Source organism: Drosophila subpulchrella, chromosome X (assembly GCF_014743375.2).
Source record: "Drosophila subpulchrella strain 33 F10 #4 breed RU33 chromosome X, RU_Dsub_v1.1 Primary Assembly, whole genome shotgun sequence".
Classification (NCBI taxonomy): Eukaryota; Metazoa; Arthropoda; class Insecta; order Diptera; family Drosophilidae; genus Drosophila; species Drosophila subpulchrella.
In genome coordinates this window covers 12524107-12545759 of record NC_050613.1, presented here as the reverse complement: position 1 = coordinate 12545759, position 21653 = coordinate 12524107, and the positions used below count along the sequence as shown (strand labels likewise).

The 21653-nt window shown below is 43.4% G+C and overlaps 1 protein-coding gene across 2 annotated transcripts; it reads right to left on the bottom strand.

Annotated features, from left to right (window-relative positions):
* Positions 1-347: 347 nt before the first annotated feature.
* Positions 348-18556, bottom strand: LOC119556018 (protein sevenless). 2 transcript variants are annotated; one of them, XM_037867792.1, is made up of 12 exons: positions 18461-18556; positions 15536-16374; positions 10121-10195; positions 9035-9100; positions 8516-8914; positions 8214-8453; positions 7301-7629; positions 2583-7246; positions 2243-2520; positions 1995-2189; positions 881-1329; positions 348-827 (listed from the first exon to the last, which is right to left on the bottom strand). In XM_037867792.1, exons 2-12 carry the CDS (start codon positions 16232-16234, stop codon positions 551-553), a joined length of 7671 nt encoding a protein of 2556 aa, XP_037723720.1. In that variant the 5' UTR covers positions 16235-16374; positions 18461-18556; the 3' UTR covers positions 348-550. The 2 variants fall into 2 exon arrangements, with proteins under 2 accessions (XP_037723720.1, XP_037723721.1); XM_037867793.1 differs by lacking the exon at positions 18461-18556 and adding an exon at positions 18139-18349.
* Between the last annotated feature and the right edge of the window lie 3097 nt (positions 18557-21653).

The window sequence follows — 21653 nt, the reverse complement described above, 5'->3', positions numbered from 1 at the left end:
AATTAGATTCGGAATTACAATGAAAACGAGCTCTGAAAAAATTGGGGTCTCAAAAAAGAAGCATTTTTTTTTTGTTGGGGCTGCTGTTTAAAAAACCACATATTTTAGTTATGTTTTTAAACATATTTAACTTTAAAAACTTTTCAAAAGAAACTTTATAAGGTACCGTATTTTTATAATAAAAACCAACGTTAAGATTCCCTAGATTTGTTGTACTTTTTTTTGGCACAATCAGGGAAAATAGGAATTTCGGGACCTTGGGTCATCGTTGGATGAACATCTCAAGAATCACAATGGAATCTATGGATATGGGTCGAATACATTAACAAGAATAAAAAAACATTCGCTTGTACCAAAATCTAATAATATATTAAAATTGCGCCATTCATTGGAATATTACAAATAAATAAATATCTCCGAAAATAGAACTTCAAGGAAATGGTGGCCCATAGTTCCTGTATACGAAATACACTTTTAAAGTTAGCCTTAGATTAACCGGAAAGCTAGATCGTTTGAGACGTTGTTTGTGAAAAGGCAGGGGAATCCCCGCTCAAAGTCGGGAGACGCCCTCGTTGGCATACAGTTGCTTGTCCTTCAGGGGGACTTCCCTTAGTGACAGGTTCTCCGGCTGCTGCTCCTTCTGATCCTTTTGCTCCTGCAACTGTCCATCGAATCGCACCTTGGCCTCCGGCTTGGAGTCCACCACACTGGAGGCCATTTGGCTGCGCCGGAGATCGGTACTGATGGCATGCAGGGTGTTGAAGCAGCGCCGGAAACTGGGTCGCTCCCAGGGATCAGTTCGCCAGCAGAGGAGGAGGAGGGCATAGCTGATAAATCGTATGATAAGTAAATATATATATTCGATATAGCCAGGACTTACAGCTTCTCCGGACACATGGGCGGCTGCTGGAGGCGTCCGCCCTCCTTGACATGTGCCAGCACCTCGAAGTTGTTCCTCGCCGCATATGGCTGTTGACCCAGGGTGAGAATCTCCCAGCAGAGGACCCCAAAGGCCCACACGTCCGACTGGGTGGTGAACAGACCATCCACCAGGCTCTCCGGCGACATCCAGCGCACCGGCAGCAGGCCCTCGCCCTCCTTCCGGTAGTAGTCACTCTTGTAGATGTCCCGCGCCAGTCCAAAGTCACCGATCTTCACCGTCCGCCGCCGATCCGTCGATCCGCCCGCCGATTCCGTTACCAAACAGTTCCGGCAGGCCAGGTCGCGGTGCACAAAGTGCATGTCCTCCAGGTAACTGCAGCCATTGGCCACATCGATGCACATGGCCAGGAGCTCGGAGAGCGAGAGTCCAGCCAGGGGTTGCGCGTCCTAGAGTTTCCATATACAAATGTTACAAATTTGAAGAAACTTAATTTTAATGCAGGGAAGCAGGGAAGATTGCTTCGAAAAGCCGAAGTTTTTATTTGCCTTTGCAGCTTAAGCCATACGTATGTGTAGTATTCCGATTATAAAACTATTTAATTAGAAATTCTGAAATATTAATCTTAATCTTATTAAAAGATTAACACGAATAATATCGAAAACAACGAAGCTATAATTTTGTACATATTATAATATTATTATTTTTTCGATCGCTCCTATGACAGCATTATTATATAATCATTTGATTAAAAAAACACTTTAATTCAAAATTGTGAAAGCTTAAACAAAATGGTATACCCAAGAATAGAAAAGAATATGTACCAAAACAAATAAGCTAGATTTTGTTTCCATTATTTTTCTGATTCCTCCTATGATTGCTGTAGCATATAGTTGGCTGATCCCGCCTGTTCCGACTTATATAATATATATATTATAATACCTCCAATAGAAAGACGATTTTTGGGAAAGTTTTTTCCCGATAGCTCTATTACTGAGGGACTCGACTCATCTAAAGAAGCTAATCAAGAATATATACATATTTTATAGGGTAGGAAACTTCTGACTAAAGTTATAATACCCTCAGCAAAGGTTTAAATAAAAAGGTAGCTTACCTGTGTGCTGGTGGCTCGAGCGGCTCTAAGGTAGCTTAGTAGATCTCCCGCCTCCATGTGCTCCATGATCAGGGAGATGGACTCGGTGTCGAAGCAGATCCCCACCAGACATACGATGTTCTCGTGCTTGAAATTGCTCATCAACTGGGCCTCCTGGAGCAGCTCTGCAAACTCGCTGGCTCCCTTTCGCAGGCTCTAAGGGACAAATGGATGATTAAGGATGCCACTTGTCCATTCTGATAACTCACCTTGATGGCCACTCGCTGCGGCTCCTCGGAGTCCTCCGTCTGCAACTGACCCTCGTAGACCTCGCCAAAGGCTCCGCTCCCCAAGAATCGGAGCAGCTTCAGTTGACTCCAGTTTATCTGGGGCAGCAGGGCTATGTCCGCATCACTTAGGGTGGTGGAGAAGGCTCGATTCCTGGCGGCCAGGAGCTGCTGTTGCGTCTGCAGGGTGGACAGGTTGCTCCAGATGCTGGGACGGCTCTGCTGGAGCAGTTTCTTGGCACGCAGACGACGCTTTTGAACTAATATCGAGGTGTATGAAAAGGAATAAGAACAGGTGGGCATATCAAATGGGTTTTCCTACCTTTTCTCACAAGGACCAATGCCAGGACGCAGCTGGAGACGATGGCCGCCGGCGCAATGATGGCCAGAACCAGGGATCCCCGCTTCTCCGGCGAGACGAAGGGTTCCGCCACCCGCTCGCTCTCCTCGCTGTACGGACCCCATCCGTGCTCCAAACTCCTCGCACGCACTCGGAAGAGGAGCAACCTGTTCGAGTGCAGGCTCTTCACAATGCAACTCAACTCGGTGGTGTTGCAGAAGTCCAGCCACTGATCCTCCACGACCACCGGCTCCTCGGCCCACGGCAGTTGCTCCAACGATCCACCGCTGTCCCGACGCCTTCTCCTTCTGCGCCGCCGGCGAAGGTCGCTCCTTCGCGCCTGCAGTGCCTCCAGATTGTACAGGGCAATGGGTGCTCCATTGCCGTTAGCCGGTGTCCAGGTCACGCGGAACACCTCCTCGGCAATGTGCTCCAGCTGGGGCTTTCCCGGCTGACTGGGGGCATCCCCGAGGGTCTCGTAGACCTCCACTTTGCCGTGATACAGTGGAGCTCCCGGGGTGGCCGCATAGCCCAGGAGCAGGCGACATTGGTAGCGTGTCCGTGGCTGTAGTGGCTCCAGCACCATCCTCGTGTAGTTCCTAGCCACATTTCGACGCAGTTGCTCACCCGGCGATCGACACTCCAGTTGCAGGGATCCCAATGGATCCGGTGTTCCCGCCCAGGTGAGACTCAGGGAATAAGGTCCCAGTTCCATAAGCTGCAGTTCTGGCAACTCGGCAAAGGTGCGCACATGCAGCCGCCCACTGCTGTTGCTCTTGGTGGGCGTGGCATGGGCCAGAACCCAGAGGCGATAGCCCGTTCCCGGCTTGATGCCGCTCAGCCGATGGCTACCCGCCGCCTCGAGTCGCCGCTCCAGGGGATGGCTTTGCCCCCCATCCTGGCCAGCTTCACCATCTTCACCATCCCCCTCCTGTTGCCAGTGGAGCGTGTAGTAGACACTTTCACTCCTCAGCTGCTCCGGTGTCATCCAACTGACCTCCAGTTCGCGGGGACTCAACACACGGACACTAAAGTTTCTGGGAGCCGAGGGCGTGCCAGAGGCGGTGAGGAGCTCCAGCGGGGGCAACGCGAGTGCGGGTAATCCCAACTTGGTTTGGTAGTAGCTGGTCAGGATTCCCCCCAAACGATAACGGGTGAAGGGCAGAAGATCGGTGATATTCAACGATTCTCCAGCCCCAAGCAGCCACTGTGCCAGGGGCTCATCCACCTGCTGCTCATTCTGCTCCTCTTCGGATTCCAGCTCCATGGCCAAAGTGAGATTCAATTGGTATCTCACGCCGGGAATGGGTAAAGCACAATCCTTGGAGGCTTTGATCAAGGGTAAATGGAGTTGGCATCCCTGCTCCTCGCATTTGGCTACCTCCACGAAGGATCCTCCAACTGGAGGAAGAAGTAGGCAACTCTTAGGCGGATAAGCCTGATAGTTGTGCGCCTGGAGCAAACGCACTTCCTCCGGCTCCAGTTCCACCAAGTACTCCAGCTGCTGCCGCCGACGACCATAGGCCCGAATGCTCCAGTTCTTCAGGGCATAGAGGTAACCCGAGTCCTGGGCCAGTTGTCCCATGGCGAGGGAGTCCTCGCCCAGCAAACTGAGCTGGGCCCTCAGAGCGCTGGCCGTGCACAGCTGGCGGGCCACATCGTAGACACACAGCTTGCCCAGGTAATCCACCAGGTTCAGGGTCTCCGATCCGGGCTCCAAGCTGCCGGCATGCAGGTGGATCAGTGGCTGCAAGGTGGTCAATTCCAGCTCGGAGCCATCGGTGAGGTTTCTCCCCCTGAGGGATCCATTCTTTGGCGATCCCTGATCGTACTCCAGCCAGATGAGAGAACGAGCCTGGGGCAGGGCCACCAGATCCTTGAGCAGACGACCCCTGGGAGTGCTCCACACCCGGTCGCCCTGCAGGATCTTGCCCTCAAAGTTGCACAGATCCAGGCGATAGATAACCGCCGCCTGGTTGGCACTCGCATCCAGTTCCGCCCAGTAGACGATGCGCTGCACCCAGTCGACGGTGAGGGCCAATACCTCGGCCCGCATCCTGGCCAGCTTGGCTGGAGCAGCGCCTGGTACATAGGTCAGCAGCTCCACATGTTCGTTCACCCACAGCAATCGCTGCTCTCCCTCGATCACAGCCAGATGCTCCACCGGACTGGCAGTGTGCACCAGTCGGCGGCGATTCCTGGTGTCCAAATCCAGTTCACCAATGAACTCCGCATTGGCGTAGAGTAGGCGTGGCACCGCCAGCACCTCGGGAGCCACATGGAGGGCATGACTGGCTGCTCCGGCAGCAGCTCCGGTGGTCGCCACACGCGCCTCCACCTGGAAGTGGTAGGTCTGATCCGGCTGCAGGTGCTCCACGCGAGCCTCCAGGGCACTCTGGTTAAGGCGCAGCTCCTCGTGCAGCTCGGAGCCCAGCCAGCAGCTGATGTGGTACTCCAGTGCCTGCACTGGCGCCTCCTGACCCTGCTCCGGGGCATCCCAGCGGAGCAGGGCACTCACATTGGTCTCCTGGAGGGCAGTGGCCATACGCTCCACAAAGACCCTCAACCGGCGAGGTTGACTGGGTGCCGCCGGCGGAGTGGTGAGCTGCACTCGAGTGGTCTGTCCACTGCGCCAGGCGGTCCTCGGCGTTATGCTGATCTTCAGCTGCAACTGCGCCTGCGGCAGTTGGGTCAGTCGGGCAAAGGGAGTGGTCAGGTCGAGGGTTTGGAGTCTCTGGCCGAACTCAAGGAGCAATCTATACGAGACGCTGTGGTTGCCAGCGGACGTCGAGGGCTGCCAGCGCACATGGAAGTCATCCCAGTGGCCATCATCCAGGCGGACAGAATCCGGTGTCACTGTCTGAGGAATAACTCCTTCATCCGGCGGAGGAAGTGGTTGCTGGTCCAGCAACTGCAGAGCGGAGGCGGGAGAAGCTTCATCCGGCGTTGGTAGCTCCATCACATCCTCGGGAGCAGCCAAGCGCACCAAACGCCCCCTTTTGCCACTCTGTTCCAGCCAAAGGAGGGCACCTAGTGGCCGGAGGAGCTGCAAGCTCTGGGGAACAGCTTGGACGCCACCCTTCATATCGTGGACCAGATGCAGTGCGTCCCGGCCAGCGTTAAGGGGAGCTCGATAGAGACGCATTGTGCCAGCTCGACCCACCAGCCAGTAGAGCTGATCCTGCTGGGTGTCCAGGACAAAGGAGGCGATGCTGCCCTCCAGCCCATTGACCTTGTAGTAGGACACCGACTCCTCCGGCATAGATCCGTGGCGGGAGAGCTGCGAACTGGTGGCATAATAGAGGTGACCCTGTCGCGAATCCAAGGCCAGAGAGCGGGCCTCGAAGATGGGCAGCAGTTCCCGACTGCCCGACCAGGGATCCATGCGCACCACGCAATTCCTGGCCAGATCCGTCCAGTAGACTCTGCCACCACGCCAGTCGTAGGTCACCGAACCCACATGATGTAGTGGCTCCGCCGTGGGACATCCCCACTGGCTGTGCACCAGGTTGATGCAGTGCAGCAGCCCCTCTCCACTGACATAATAGCCCACACTCTCGTTCACCATAGTCATAGGTCCGGGTAGTCGCTCCAAGTGTTCCTGCTGCACCTCCAGTCCATCGCCCAGTTCATCGGTGTGTAGGAGCCTTCCCTCCCGGCTAGACCACCTCAGTCGATGTGGACCCAGTGGCCAGGTGCGGGCAGCCAGTGGAGATGTCCACTCCCCCGGCTCTGCATCCGCACTAATGGCCCTCACCCGCAGCTGGTAGAGATTATCGGGCTGCAGGCGCTGCAGACCAAAAAAGGGTCCTCGAATGTTCCGGATGCTAAAGGCACTCTGACTGGCCACGTCAAGGACCTCCAGTTCGTAGCTCCAGCTGCGGGCGGCATCCGCAGATTGGTAGGGATTGCGTTCCGGTTCCTTCCAGGAGATCTTCGCCGCCTGGGCGCCCAACAGAGCCTTCAAGCTGTGGGGTTTGCCACCGGCATTGGTCAAAGGTTGCCCATCCGCCACCAGGAGAATCACGGCCCAGCAGTCGGGCAAGTTCCGCAATGGCCAGGAGGCACTTACTCCCTGACCCCCTACCAGGTTGAGCTGACCGGTCTCGGGAAGAAGCAGGGAGCTACCCAGCAGGGCAAAGGTGGGCCAAACGGAGGATGATCCACTTGGATGCTGGGGCAATGGCAGTGGATGCTTGAAGCCACCATCGTAGCTCAGCTCCAGGAACTTACCTTCCTGCGGCAACATCAGACGGATGAGGAAGTGCTGCGGCTGGACAACGAACCAACCAGGATGCCTAATCCTCACCAGGCGATAGACCATTCGTCCATGCAAATCCTGGCGCCAAAGGGCCTCCTCGTTCCGCCAGAATATCCAGCCATTCAGGGCATCCACTTCCAACTGCTCAACCGGCAGATCGAAGGATTCACCCGCTTCCTCAGCCGTTTCGCCCTCCAAGTCCGTGCTTATAATCTGGAATTTGGATTGGTTTCGGTCCAGCGATTCCATGGCGAAGTAGAGTCGATGACGCAGCCAGTCAAAGCTCAGTCGACGAGGCATCAATCGTCCACTGGCCGAGATGTTTCCTAAATCTAGCTTCAGCTTTTGGGCCGGACTCACCATCTGTCCCGAATCAAATTTTAGGCTAGAGGATGATGGTTAATTAAATTACTGATATAAATTACAATCCCCCATTTACCTGCGCAACTCCCCGTGGACATTGAGGAGCCACAACTGTTGCTCCTGCTGGGACCAGGCCACATCAGCCAGCTCCTCCTGCGACTGGTAGATCATCGAGCTCTCCCCGGCAAGTTCCAGGGATTGCCACATCACAGCCCTTCGACCGGCCAGCAGGACGCCTTCGGTGAGTTCCTTCACGGGCTTATCATTTCGGGGGGAGAGGGTTTCCACATAGCCCTTGGCCACTGGACCCTCGCCCTGCTTATTGATCATCGTCAGCTCCAGGGTATAGTTGGTTCCCGATTGCAGATCGGAAAAGATATAGCTACCACGCCCCGCCGGAACCAGCTGGAAATGGGAAAATTCCGAATGCATTAATATAAGATGATACAAATAATGGTAGAATTATGTTCAAACTGACAAGATTAAATGTTTTCCCTTCTCACGTATTTGAGAAGAAAGGTTCTTGAAATCAAGATAAAACTGTTCTTCCAGATGAAGCGCTCTTGAAACAGAGATAAAAGGAGTCTCGATTTTGCTTTTTGAAACGCAAATAGTCTCACAAGCCGAGTATGTACTTTATTTAAGATTTGATCCTCTCACTTATTTAAGACGAAACGTTCTTGAAAACAATAAGTGCTCTCGAATTTTTTTTAAGATCAGGTAATAGATGACATTGGTCATAGTTTTATGAGAAAGTAAAAGTCAAAACCAGAATGTCTTTAATTTGAAATTGCGTTCTCTCACTTGTTTGAGAAGAAACATTCTTGAAATCGAGAAATTGCTCCTAGAGATGATACTATCTTAAAATAAAGATGAAAGTAGTCTCGATCATTCTTCTAGAGACAAAAGAAGATTTATTCGAGATCGAGAGAACGTTTTTATGAACGATTTTTTTCCGAGCATAAATGTCCCTTAAATAAATGACTAACCTGCTCAGTTGTGTGGTTTCCCTCTGCGGAGCTTAGGCGCAGGCGGTATCCCTCGACGGGACCATTGGTGAAACGACCCGGATGCCAATGTACCGCCAGGTGGCTGTCGTCCAGACCCAACAGGTGTTCGATGACCGGAGCCGAGATGGGGGCGCCCTCGGGGGGCGTCTGAAAGGCGGGCGTGGCCGGGGAGTAGAGCACCTCGTCCCGGTTTTCGCCAAAGGGCAACTCAAAGCGGAACTGCATATATAATATATATATAGAATATATCCTATACCTAAATGACTTTTAATGAAACTTACCCTGTACTGTGTGTAGGGTATAAGGGCCTCCAGAATCTCGCAGACGAAGTACTCATCACAGTCGTAGTCAGCTAGGTTAAACCAGGCGCTGGAACCCCCCGCTCCGGATTCCTGATCCTCCTGCCCGAGATCCGGCTCCAGCTCCACACCATGATGATCCACATACTGGTACTGGATGTTGAAGGGCCGACTGGCCAGGTAGTGCTCCGGAAAGTGCATCGCCCAGCGGATGGTGAGCGGCGTGGCCTGTCCATCGGCCCGCGGAGCACGCTCCAGCTGGGGCTGCGTCCGCTCCACCAGGTCGCTGATGGCCAGGCGCTGGAGGTGCCAGTAGTCCCGCTGGGCCATCTCGCAGGCACCGATGCAGGGCATGTCGTACGGGTAGAACTGCAGCGACAACTGCGGGCGGGCCAAAAGGGGAAACAACGATCGGGGTCAGACTGGATCTGGACTTGGGTCTGGGTGGAGGATTGGGATTGGGTTCTGGAATGGATGATTAGATGATGGGCTACCACTTACGCAGGCCTCCTGGCAGGATTCCAGCTCCTTGAGGGCGCGATACCACTGGGCACAGCCCTTGGTGCACTGAAACAAACGAATGGAAGGAAATTCCATGAATAAGTGAATTTTATAAAGTCCATCCGGACGCTCCTTTCAAAAGATTCTTGGTAAGACCCAGGAAATGTTAAAATTTTAGAAATATATTTAGATATTATAGCGATGTTAAGATTAAAGGTAAAAATTGGCTGTATGTATAGGATCATTTAAAACTATATTTATATATTATTTATATATATATTTATTTTATATTTATATTTATTTATAGATCTATGCAAATGGAACATTTTATTTATTCTTAAAGATCGAATTATGTCTATTATTATCTTTATACAAATATGAAAAAATCAACTCTTTCTGATATAAATATTATATTAATGTGGTTTACAAATATTAACTTTCTGTCAAGTTTGCCTTTTAATTGTGATCTGGAATCTTTTACTCCCTGAAGAATTGATCTGGAGAAATTCCCTTGAAAACCTGTTTTTACATGCCGAAAACTAAAACATATTATAATTTGAAACCATCATTCTATCTAAAGAAAACCTTACAAACCTGTTTTTTCACTGACTTTGTTTTACATGCCAAAAGTCGTAAATATATTATTATTTAAAACCATCCGTCACTGTAACAACAAACACAAGTCTACACAAAATTGGAATTGTTTACCACTCTATAGCTACGCAAAGAGCTCATAAAATTGATTGTAAAGTGCCAAATTACCCCGAATGGATAATCCCACCATGAACATTGTACCCACGAAGAATCCGCTGAAAGAGGGAGTGGGAAAGGAACCCAGGATGAAACCGAAAACAGCCCAGGGAGTGATCATGAAGATCCTGTTCGATGGCTTCCTCAGTTGTTTGGAGAAGGAGCACGACTGGCAGAGGATAATGCACTTTGAGTTCGTGTCCAATTGATCTCGAATCGGGTTCCCTGCCACCAGAGTGGTTAACCCTTGGCGCGAACAGAGATATCGGGTTACCCAAGGGGCCCGACTTATCGCAAACCCATTTCATTTATGGCTCCCTGGAGTCTCTGACTTACCCGTGTTTTGTAGCACTTCTCGCCGTTGTCCGCCTTCTCGCATTGTATCCCAAACTCGTCCAGAAACAGATCCTCCTGGAAAGGAAAAAAAAACATTGTCTTAAAATGTGAAAGCAATTAGTGTTTTGTTTTTTAACCCTTGGGAAAGGAAGTTGCGGTAAGTTTGTATGGGAAAATGCCGAATGACCACATATCTATAACAATTGCGAATTCTGTGCCAATGCCAATGGCTCAATTATTTCGATCAATTATCATTGGAGAGCAGGGAAAGACAAATCGAGCTTCGCACATAACATAAACAGAAATATACTCTCGATTAAATGTATATACATATACATATCTATTTTTTTCGCATTGAAATTAGATTTCCGAGAATCGCTGGCATTGCATAAATTTAATAGAAACAAGTTTACCACGTGAGCCGAGAAGATCTCTCGAGCCAAAAATTGTATTTGCATACCCTGGACTTTGACCAGCCAAGGGTTAGACGTACCGGCTCAAAACGGGGTCAGCCATGCAAAACTTGAAGATGATAGAATAATAAATTTAAACCTATTCACAAGACATTAAAAACCATATCTAAAGAGGCCCAACAAGCCGTTAAAAAAATAGCCATAAAAATTAACAAAGAGTAAAATAAATTGAATTGCAGCCAAAACAAAATTTTTAGTTTAAAAACTAGCTTTAAACCAATGTTAAAATAATAAAAAAAAGAAGAACGAGTAAAACCAATTATTTTAATTTATAAACCCGTTTTGATAAAATAAAGAAACCTTAAGATATCTATTTTTTACACAACCTAAATTTATAAGAGTTTTTAATTAATTTGACCCAATATTTTACCGCTTAAAAACAAATTTAACCTCTTATGGATGTCTTTCTTTTCTTAAAAATAAGTGGAATAAATGTGGTGTCTTTTTAATTTTTTGTATAACTATCATGATAAATGTATTTGTATATATTGGATTATATTAACAATCCAATCCCAGCGAATATTATTATATAATGTGCGCATATATCATTTAATTAATTGCCATTTACACATTTTTCCTGTGAGGAAAAACTAATCCCTACTGATTTTTTTCCAAGAACTGCCCAATCCTTTGAGTTGCTCCCCAAAAAACCAAATGCAAGTACTTAAAACACAATTTAGCCCATTTGGAGCTGCCCCCTGCCCCAATTACAAACTCCATAAAATGGCCAACTTTGTTAATTGTGTTGCCTTGGCTTGCTAAATGGACTAGTAATTACCAAGGGATTTCCCCTCACGCACACGCACACGGATTTGGATTTTCCCTATTCAGACACACACACTCACAATGTGATTTTCTGGTGTTTGTACTTTCCTTTTTTTTTCGCACACGCGTCAATTTAATTTAGAATTCTACGTAATATTTTATTAATTTAGCTCGACTGGCTTTTTCACAAACAGAAATAGCTCTTCAGAGTGAGAGCTCTTTCCTCTTTCCCTCGAAAAAATAAAGATGAGAAAAACGAGGGGCGAAATAAAGACGAAAGCCCGAGCCTGGTGCTCGAGACTAATTGGCATTGGGGGTTTTCATGTCGTCATTGCTCATCTTTTGTTGTACAATTTCTATTACATTAACTCGGAACCGACCCACTCACACACACACAACACACACACACACACTCTAAAAAGGGGGCGGGACGGGGGGAAGGCCGCCAGACTGGGTTGGTGTGTTATTGACACCATTATTGTGCCATTGTTGTTGCTGCCGACAGGCTCTGGAAAAGCAAGCCAAAGAAAATACACTTGTGAGCTGATGAACAGGCGGGCCCACACAGCTCCGCCACAAATCCTAGTGGTTCAACATCTATTTAAATATCCCCGGAATATACAACTTATCAGGATAACCCAACCGAACCAAAAAACTTTCCTACCTAACTCAGTGGGAATATTCTAAAATGTTGCGTTAAAGAAAAACCTCTATAAAAACTGCAATACGATGTTATAGTAAACATTTTTGTAATTATAAATATTTTTACCTCACAAATTTAAAATATAGCATTTGATATATAACATATATCATATATAAAACTGCTATAAGAGATTTAAATTGAATACGACTGGAATCTATAATCTCTATAGATTATCAAGATTACCAAGCGGAACCAAGCAACTTTCTTAATAAGCTCCATGGCTAAGTTCTAAAATTTTGGTTTAAAAAAATTCTATAAATTAATCTGTTGTATTTAAATTTATTTTGTTAAAAATGTATTAAAATAAAGTAAAACTCCTGCTTGTGCTTACCTTGAAATTTTAAAATATATCACATTTTAATGATTGATTTGAAATGTCTGAAATCTTAATAGATTACCCAATCTTCTAATATTCTGATTAAAGAGAAACCTCTATAAAAGTGAAAAAATTATGTTATGGTCAAAATGCTTTGCTATATTACTTAAGCACTAATTCCAGTTAAAATAATAAAGGTGTTATCTTAAATTTAAAAATATATACCACTTGATAGGACAAAAATAAAACGTTATCCATACAATATCACTACAATAAATTGACTTCCAATAAAACCATTTACCAAAACACATTTATTTTACGATCAAGTTTGCATTTTCAGACATCACTCCTATTAATTGGTCCCCAATCGTGGGGCCACCTACAAATACCCGTACACATAAATTGACTAAACATTTTGCTCACTCTCGATTCCAACAAGGCAAAACATCTTAATAAAATTTCTTTTGTTGGCGTCGCCTTTCTAGGTTATGCGAAATCCAGTTACTGGTTGCAAATGGGGGTTTGGTCTAGTTTGTTCCAGGGATAAGTGACCAGCTTTAACGATTAGCCGGAGTCATAATGGCAACTCGAATGCGAATTAAAAGGGCAATTAAAAATCAGGAATTCCTACAATTAACAGATAGTCTTGCATTGAGCTTGGCCCACATTCTGGACGTTCTTAAACGATTTAATTGTGTGAAATTGAATAGATTTGCCTTTTTTCAGTTCTCCACAAGACACTTCAAATACATATAACCAATATGATGTATTCTAATTCATTTTAATAAAACATCCAAACTTTTAGGAAGCAATTTCTTGAACGTAGTATATTTGTATAGGGCGGTCATTTAGTTTAGTTCTATGCCCTGGCAATCCCCACACATTTACCCAATTCCAGATGTAGTCGCTCAGTTATCATTAATTTTAATTGGCGGTGGCTGGTGTTACTGGAGTGTCGAAATGTGGATTGCTGAAATGGCGCTTTCCTAATGAATGAAGTGCAAGTCGAGTCACAGATTAACATGAAGCTTACTGCTATTACACATTCCGATAATAATATAGAAATTACAGTCCGCACATTTACACAGCAAAATATTGGGGGGCAGAAATGCTGATTCACTGCTCTATACACATTTGAACATTTCAGCAAATAAAGAGCTATCCTACAAAATAATGAGCAACTTAAAGTGATTACTAGCCAAGACTATTTGATGTATTCTGTATATCTGCCCATTTTACTTAGGATTTAAGAAAAATAAGATCATAAATGTAAAAAATTGTATACAATTTGAAAGCTGTTTTAGTGGTATACCTATATCCCTACACAATTTTAAGCTTGAATCGGAACAAATGTTTTGGTAGTTTAGTTCATTTAAGAAAAATAATAAGCTAATGTTATAGTTGTATTACAATTTGAAAGCTGTTTTCAGTGGCATTTATTACCCATACCCCACAAATATACCCCATATTTCCATCACCTTTAAATAGTTTGAAGCTGAAATCGGTAGAAATGTATTTGGAGCAAAAAAGTTCCAACAATTGGAGAGGATTTCTCATTCAAGAATCCGCTTTGTGCGAAATATAGCAGCTCATGTTACACATATCGACCTCTGCACTTTGCCAATTGCAATTAAAACATGAATAAAATGTACAAAATAAACGAAAAGTCCGAGTCTGGCGGTTGCATAATTAAAATCATTTTTAATTAAGCTCTCTAGGGATTGCATCCAGGAGTGCATTAATGTAGAATATACTGGCAGAAAAGACAAACACAGAATTGAACAAAACTAAATATTGGAATGGGTGCCACAAACATATCCATATGGTGCGAGCAGGCGACATCGCACGGATGCCAGATACAACACACCCACTCAGTATGCAAATTGCAATAAAGCCGGGTAACCCGAATAATGAGAGAGATTCTAATCCCGATCTGGCTATCCAGCAATCCAGCAATCCAACAAACCGGCAAATTGAAATGTCAACTCTGGCACGGCACTTCAGCCCACAGCCCGCACTCGTAATCACCGACTTGACGATCTTCAATTATACATATCATTTAATTAGCACTGCAAGTGCGGGGATTAACGGCCACGGGAAAATTCATTCAACCCCATTGAACAAACTAGTCTGTAAGTTTCTTAAAAACAAAATCAAAAAAAGAAAAAGTTTTCGTGTTTTTTTTTATACTAGCTGGTCTACGTGATGGTGTAGCAAACTCGCATTGCACTTGTTCGGATTGTTTTCTGATTATATCGTTGACATATGCAAAACTAGAAACAAACATTTTGCACTCGAGTTTCGCTCTTTCTTCGGTGACAAGTGATTGATGTTTTTTCTGTGGCCCTGAGAAAGTTCATGTTTTATGTATTTATCATTGTGCAGACGTCACTTTTTGGTGGAGAAAATAAATATTTCTTTCCAGCTATTTTGACATTGTCACGGAAAAATATTAGCCTAAGGGATGAACTAAAAACAGGACACTCCAAATTGGTTTTTAACAATTTTAAATATTTCTACACGATTTATTCCGAAACCTAGGTGTAGAAATAGTACCACAGGTCACCAAAATTAGCTTTTTGATCAAAGAATTCCCATTCTATTTATTCTTCTAACTATTTTAAATAATTCAGAAACCTGTTACTTAGATATTAAACATATTTAATGAAGCCAACTATGAGGTTTGTTTTAAATGGTTAACTTACAGCCGGCTTCCCAAACGCCGGCAAACATTTATCGGAAGGATAAGCTGCCTGTTAAAGAAATTTGGTTTTCTCAAGCGTCAATGTAAGTCCCTGTTAAATATTGTAAAAGTAAAGTATCGGTTTTAAGGTCACATTTTTTGAGTATAAAAGCACTATTTTTATAGTTTTTTCGTAGGATAATAATTGGGGGTTAAGCAATAACGCCCAGTGAAATAACGCCCATGTTAAGATAATATTTTGTATCTTTTTTTACTCTTATGATATGGGCGTTATTGCACTGGGCTTTATTGCACACGACTGGCTTATCTGGTAGTTAGTTTGTCGGAAAGATAGCAAACTCTCACTTTAACTGTCACTTGAGAAAATGGGTCTTAAGCCTGGAGAGGCTAACCGGAGCATGTAAGTTCCAGGAGTTCCCTTGAATGAATAAACTTATTTATAAGGCTAACTCACCTCAACAATGCACCGCTGGACACAGTCCCGTGTGACGCGTTCGAGGACCACCCGCTCATCGACTCCGTGTTGCTCCTCCGGCGGCTGCGGATCCGGATGGTGATGCGGATCGGGATGCTGATAGGCTGGGGGCAGAATAGCGGAATCCGGGACCCGAGATCTGCTGCTGATGGCGATGCCCTCGACGATGCTGGGCGGTGCTGCGGCGGCGTGCTTGTGCCAGATGGCCACCTTCTCCACCACATCGCTGTCCAGTTTGGGACGCAGCAGGACCATTTGGTCCTTGGGGACGGGTTCGGGGCTCTGGTGGAGCGTAAAGTTGTGGGATCGACAGACGTCGCAGCAGATCGAGAGGAGGATCAGGAGGAGGAGATTGACGATCAGGACGGTGGATATACCGCCGTGGCCATCCTGACCGCTGGCCAACTGGCGACCCAGACGTGCCAACTGCTGGCGGAGATCGAAGGTGCTGCTCTGCTGGTGGACCACAATCTTGCTGGGCGACGGTGGACCCGTACTCTGGGATTGGGAAGAGGGCGCCTGCTGGTTTATGTGCGTGGTGGACATCTTGGTGTTGACATTCACCGCGATCTTCACATTGAAACTGATGTTCAGCCTCCTTGTGGGAGCTGAGTTCTTTGGCTGTTTGTTCTCCTCATCCGACTGTTGATCTACATTTTGGTGCCAAAACATAGTCATCGCAAAAGGGAGGAGCACTTGACCTTCACCCCGAGTTCGCAATTTGTTTAGGTTGGCTTCAAGTATCAGTCGTTCACTCGATTTTCGTTGGTTTCGAGCTCGAATTTACATTTTAGTGCCGCATTTCACTGAAAACGAAACTGAAGCAAACAGAACCCGAGTCAAAAAGAATGGGGGGTACAAAATGGGGGGAACAAAATACGCACATATAAAATTTAGATTTGAAATCTCAAAGTCAAAGAACCAATTCAATGAGTAATATACGGCGCACAAGCCAATTTGCATGTTATGCAAATTCAAAAGTCCCAGAACGAAAAATTCTGATAAAGATCGCAAGCCCTATATTTTGAATACCCTTTATAAACAAATAAAAAAGTGGAAAGACAAATTTTTATTTCAAATATGATAGTGGAATTAATAGTTGGTATATTTTCAACAGATCAATAAATTTTAAAAGTAAGTAGCGCCAAAAAGTCTATTAAACATGATTGATGTAATGGATATGCAAGTCATCACGGTGTCAACTTGAATGGTTATATTACTGCCGCTGCGTAGGTGCCTGAACCTTGTAATTTACAAATATTTACAATGTATCATTATCCCAACTTATCTCCAATTAACGGAAAGGCAAGCACTGTATTTACAATGTGCAAAAATGAACCTACAACATTCCGTATTACTGTCATCTTTGTCAAACCCCCAATTAAAGTGAAATTCCAGGTTAAGCAATTAATTGGCATCTTACATTAATGGTACATGGCAAAAGTATACAATCTAAAGTAATTTATTTACTTTGCTAGGCATAGGAACTGCGTGTAAAAAGACCTTACATTTATTTAGTTTAATTATTATTTATTTTGAATTGGCATAGAAAATATAATATAAAATTGATAAAGAAGTTTATTTAACAATAGTATTTGCCAGTACTTTATATTGCATAGCTTATGCTTGGAAAACAGAATTTTTTTCAGTTCTGATATATTAATAATTGATAAAATAAGAACCCCAAAACAGTTTCCCCAGTGAATGTACCCCAGCTGAGGGATTAGATACATCGCAAACAACTCATTTCACATGCAGCTGAAAGGTTCAATGGACATTCTCGGGTAAACACAATCGAAGCCCCCGGATCGATAAGCCAAAATCCTGGCCCGGATGATCTCAGCACCTCGTGTGGGGAAACCAGGACCACTACCAGCCAACCCACTCCACTGACAGCCTTCGTCCACAGGACATGGCCGTGGTCTAATTAATATCGAGTCTGCATAATCAGCTAGCGAAGCGACAAGTTTCAATTAACATGGCGTAATGCATGGCCAATAAGTCACGCCCCCATTGGCCGCACACACCGACCACCGCCCACTGCAATAACAATAACATCAAGGGTATCTGCCATAACAAATTTATCCTCATTAAGATGCAAACACATTCGCCGCCGGACGGAGAATAATCGAGCGGAGTCTCTATCATAAACGGAAATCCCTTTAGCCGCAAGTTCAGGGAAGCAAAAAAAAGTACAAGGGAAAAATAATAGTTAATTGCACTTTAATTTCATATTTACCAGGAACAACAACAGCGCACTGAAAATGTTAATTAAATCGCTCGCCAAGCAGACTAGACCGGGGTAAAACGAAACCAAAATAAATTGAAATTAAAATTAAAATTGAATAAACCGCGCGAAATAGTGAAAACATGAAAGATCACAGCGGATTAATTGCATAAAAAGTTATTCAGAAAATTTATGCAAATGCCGGCCAGCGTTTTGCATTAATTTGTCGAAGGCAGAGGGTCGAATGTATAGTAAATAGTAATATATAATATATATATGTATATATGTATATATACTCATCGACCGTTGGAAGTCAAAAGTCACCAGAGAGTTGAGGCCTTAAACTCTCACCCACATTTCGTTCGGCTCGTTGTTGAAGTTGTTAAGCGTTGTTGACGCGGTTTAATTCAATTTATTGTTGATTTGAGCAGCTTAATTGCATTTTATTGTTGCATTTGTTGCCCCAAGTCAAAAGCTACTTCACACACAGAAAACACGATGTACGATGTACGATGCACGAGAAAAAAATACGATCGACTCGACAAATGTCAGCGTAAGATCCAAATTTCATATATGAAACATACACATTTTATATCATTGAGTGTATTAAAATTAATATAGATATTTATTTCAGAAGAAGAATACTTTCTGGGCGAGAGAACAAGAGCGCAACTCACTCGACGAAATGTCGCAGATATCTGTATCTGAATCTGGAATTATGAGCGTTACGTACTGCGCAGTGGCGCGATCGGAGCAGAACTGATTTGCCGGCCGAGCGGCGGGCTTTAACCAAGCCCCAAGTCCAGGTCCAACCCCCAGTTCTGTTTGAGAATTTGAGAATCGGAAACCGAATAACCGAATACAGCCGAAATTGAAACTGAAACGAGCCGACGCGACGAGTCGACCTCCACCGCACCGAACCCATTGATCATCTTCTGCGCTCTTTTTTTCTGGTGACGCAGCCACGAACACGTCACGGTTAGGATCCAACCCCTAAACTGGATCTGAACATAGCTGTGGCTCCACTCTCTTTCTTCTTTGGGTCAAAGCTCAAGCAATAATGCTGATTGATCTTACCCCTCTATACAACATGTTGAATACCCTTATATACAACATTATCCAAAGGTTTTTAGATATTATTTTCGTTTTAATTAAAAATCCTATAAATATGTTTCTCCTATCTAGATATAGTTAAAAATAATAATGCATTAGGAATACAATAATTTTTTACAAATTTATTTAACCTTTTTTTCAATACTCCCTTAGATTTTTCATATATATAGGAACTGTGTGTAAGTCCACTCCTTTTCAAAAAAAAAAATGTTCGACCTGATATGATCCTAAGTAAATAAAAAATCCTAGAAGATTTTTCGTAATACCATAAAATGGTTCTAGTCTTAGCTTAAAAGCTATATCAAAGCTTAGATTTATTTGCAGTAAGTAAATTAATAGTTATATATTTATAGATATTTATTTATTTTTTGGTTTTAAAACATTTTAATGGTAAATGCAAATTAAATTATAAATAGATATCGGAAACATTTAAGGTGATGTATCTGTAATACCATATTAATACAATGCTTACCATATGTATATTTGTAACTTACCATATGTATAATCATAACTTATTTTTTTTGTGTAAAACCATTACCATTAACCCCTTAAGAATTGAATTAAAAACCAATTAAAATATGAAAACGAGAAAGCTTATTGGCAGTTAATATAAAAAATGGTTCGCAAAGGCTAAAGGTAAATATACCTTCACGAGTTATAAAAACTGTTCGTAAGTTGGATTGTTTTTGATTCACATATCAGCAGAGAAAAGATATGAAATTAATATAGGTTATAATTTAACATTTCGTCTTTAAATAAATTCACAATATGGTGAAAAGTAACTTAAATGACCTAAACTCTTTATCAGACTATAAAACCAAATTTATTGAAACAATATCGTCATAATTTTTATTTAATTTATTTTGTTTAAAATGGGTAGGACAAATCAACTTGCTAGACTGCTTTTTGCCGCAACAATTTGTTTAAATTGCTCAACTGACTCACTGTGAACACATTTAACTAAACATTAACTTTACTTCTAAATTGATTGTTGAAGCTAATTGATCACATGCAACAGTAGATGCTCGAAAATAATTAAATTCAATCAGGAAAGAGCCCACACAAAGCAGAAAAAGTCACCAAAAGTTGTATGGGAAATCTCTAATTGTATGGCAATACTGCACTGAATACTTATGTACTATACATAACTTACTTAAAAGAACTTCATAACTATGAAGAAACAAGTATTTTAAACCTTCACCCTTACAAAAAAACCTAATGTATTAAAGATACATCTTATATTTATATCACAGTCAATTAAAAAATAAACATTATTTTATTCAATTTTTATATGAGACTATTTAACTATGCGTATCGAACAAAATGTCAAACGACCATTAAATAATTTGGAAACTTTTAGCAGAGTGCCTTAAAAAGCCCACTATATTCTTTGGAGCGTAGAAATATGCAATATATTAAACTATTTTCTAAGCATTCGAAACACACAAGAGTAGGCAACTTTTCTGGCCACAAGCTTTTGCAAATTGTGACTCACTCTGCTGAAATTGGAAGCCGAAAAATTGAGCAGCAACTGAAAGGCTATTGTGACAGCTTCCGTTTCCGTTTCTGACATCAAGTTCAGGCCGGAAAGGATGTCCCACAGAAATCTAAGCTGCACTCGTGCGAACATTTACACACAAAATCTAACTCAAAATGTAGTCACCGGGTGGGGATCATCGTTGGGGTCATCGAATTCGCTCTAATCGCTTGAAAAATTTAGAATTGATTAGACGACGTACTGATTACACACTTGGGATGGGATGAGAACTTGTCTTACCCGGCGATTATCAATGAATCCGCCGACGGATTGGATTACGTGTAGCTCATTACACAGGCTGTCGTCACGTGTAAATCGGAATCCCGCCAATTTATAAATCGGGAAATTCCCGGAAACGACAAATGAGATGTTAGTTACATAGGTCAGTAGTCCGGTTAGTTAAATAAATTATGCTATGGATATCGATTACTAAGGATAGCAAGGGTTTTTTTTGAGGCTGTTTTAATGATCAGCATATAATATTAAATTACATTTTCAATATTAAATTAATTTTGTAATATACAAATATTATTTATAAAGGTTTTTGTACCTCTATATAATAAGTTACTTCAGCTGTTTCTGACAAAAATTCTTGGCCAGATTAACCTGTTGTTTAAATAAAATACATTATATTACAATGCAAACATACACTGCAGTACAATACTATCATTGATAGTTTTGTTAGTATTTCTAAACTTTAATCAGCCGAATAAATTTTTAGAACCGCCAGTGGTGAGTCATTCGTGCCCCACTGCCCGACTGTCTGCATAATGGCTTCAATGGCATTGGATTGGATGATCACATTTGTCTGAAACCGCTGGTTCATAGCACCTCAAATCAAAACATAAACAAATTTTTTTAATTGAACTCTAAAGATCTACTGCGTATACAAACATACAGCAGCGGTTAAGTGCATAGGAGCAATCCAATTCTAATTCTCTGCTGAATTCCCTTTTCTAACTTCAGGAAACTTTTAGTTTTATTATTTCCACTGAAATTATTTTAACATTTAATATATGTTTATTTTATAATATTCTTTAGAAGATATTGAACAAATTTGATAACAATAAATCAATAAACAATTCAATCGGCTATATTTTTATTAAATCTGATGTACATTGGAAATATACACACAGACTTAACACATATGTATGTATATACTGATTAGAGATCGTGTGATATATATAAATACTGATTACACGCACACCATGGATCGATAT

Bases quoted from the DNA above. Each gene is read 5' to 3' on its own strand.
- LOC119556018 (XM_037867792.1), bottom strand. From the start codon at position 16,234: ATGACTATGTTTTGGCACCAAAATGTAGATCAACAGTCGGATGAGGAG. The intron at 7,630-8,213 runs GTTAGTCATTTA...TCCCATTTCCAG, and splicing joins GAAACCACACAACTGAGCAG to CTGGTTCCGGCGGGGCGTGG. The intron at 7,247-7,300 runs GTAAATGGGGGA...ATCATCCTCTAG, and splicing joins GTCCACGGGGAGTTGCGCAG to CCTAAAATTTGATTCGGGAC.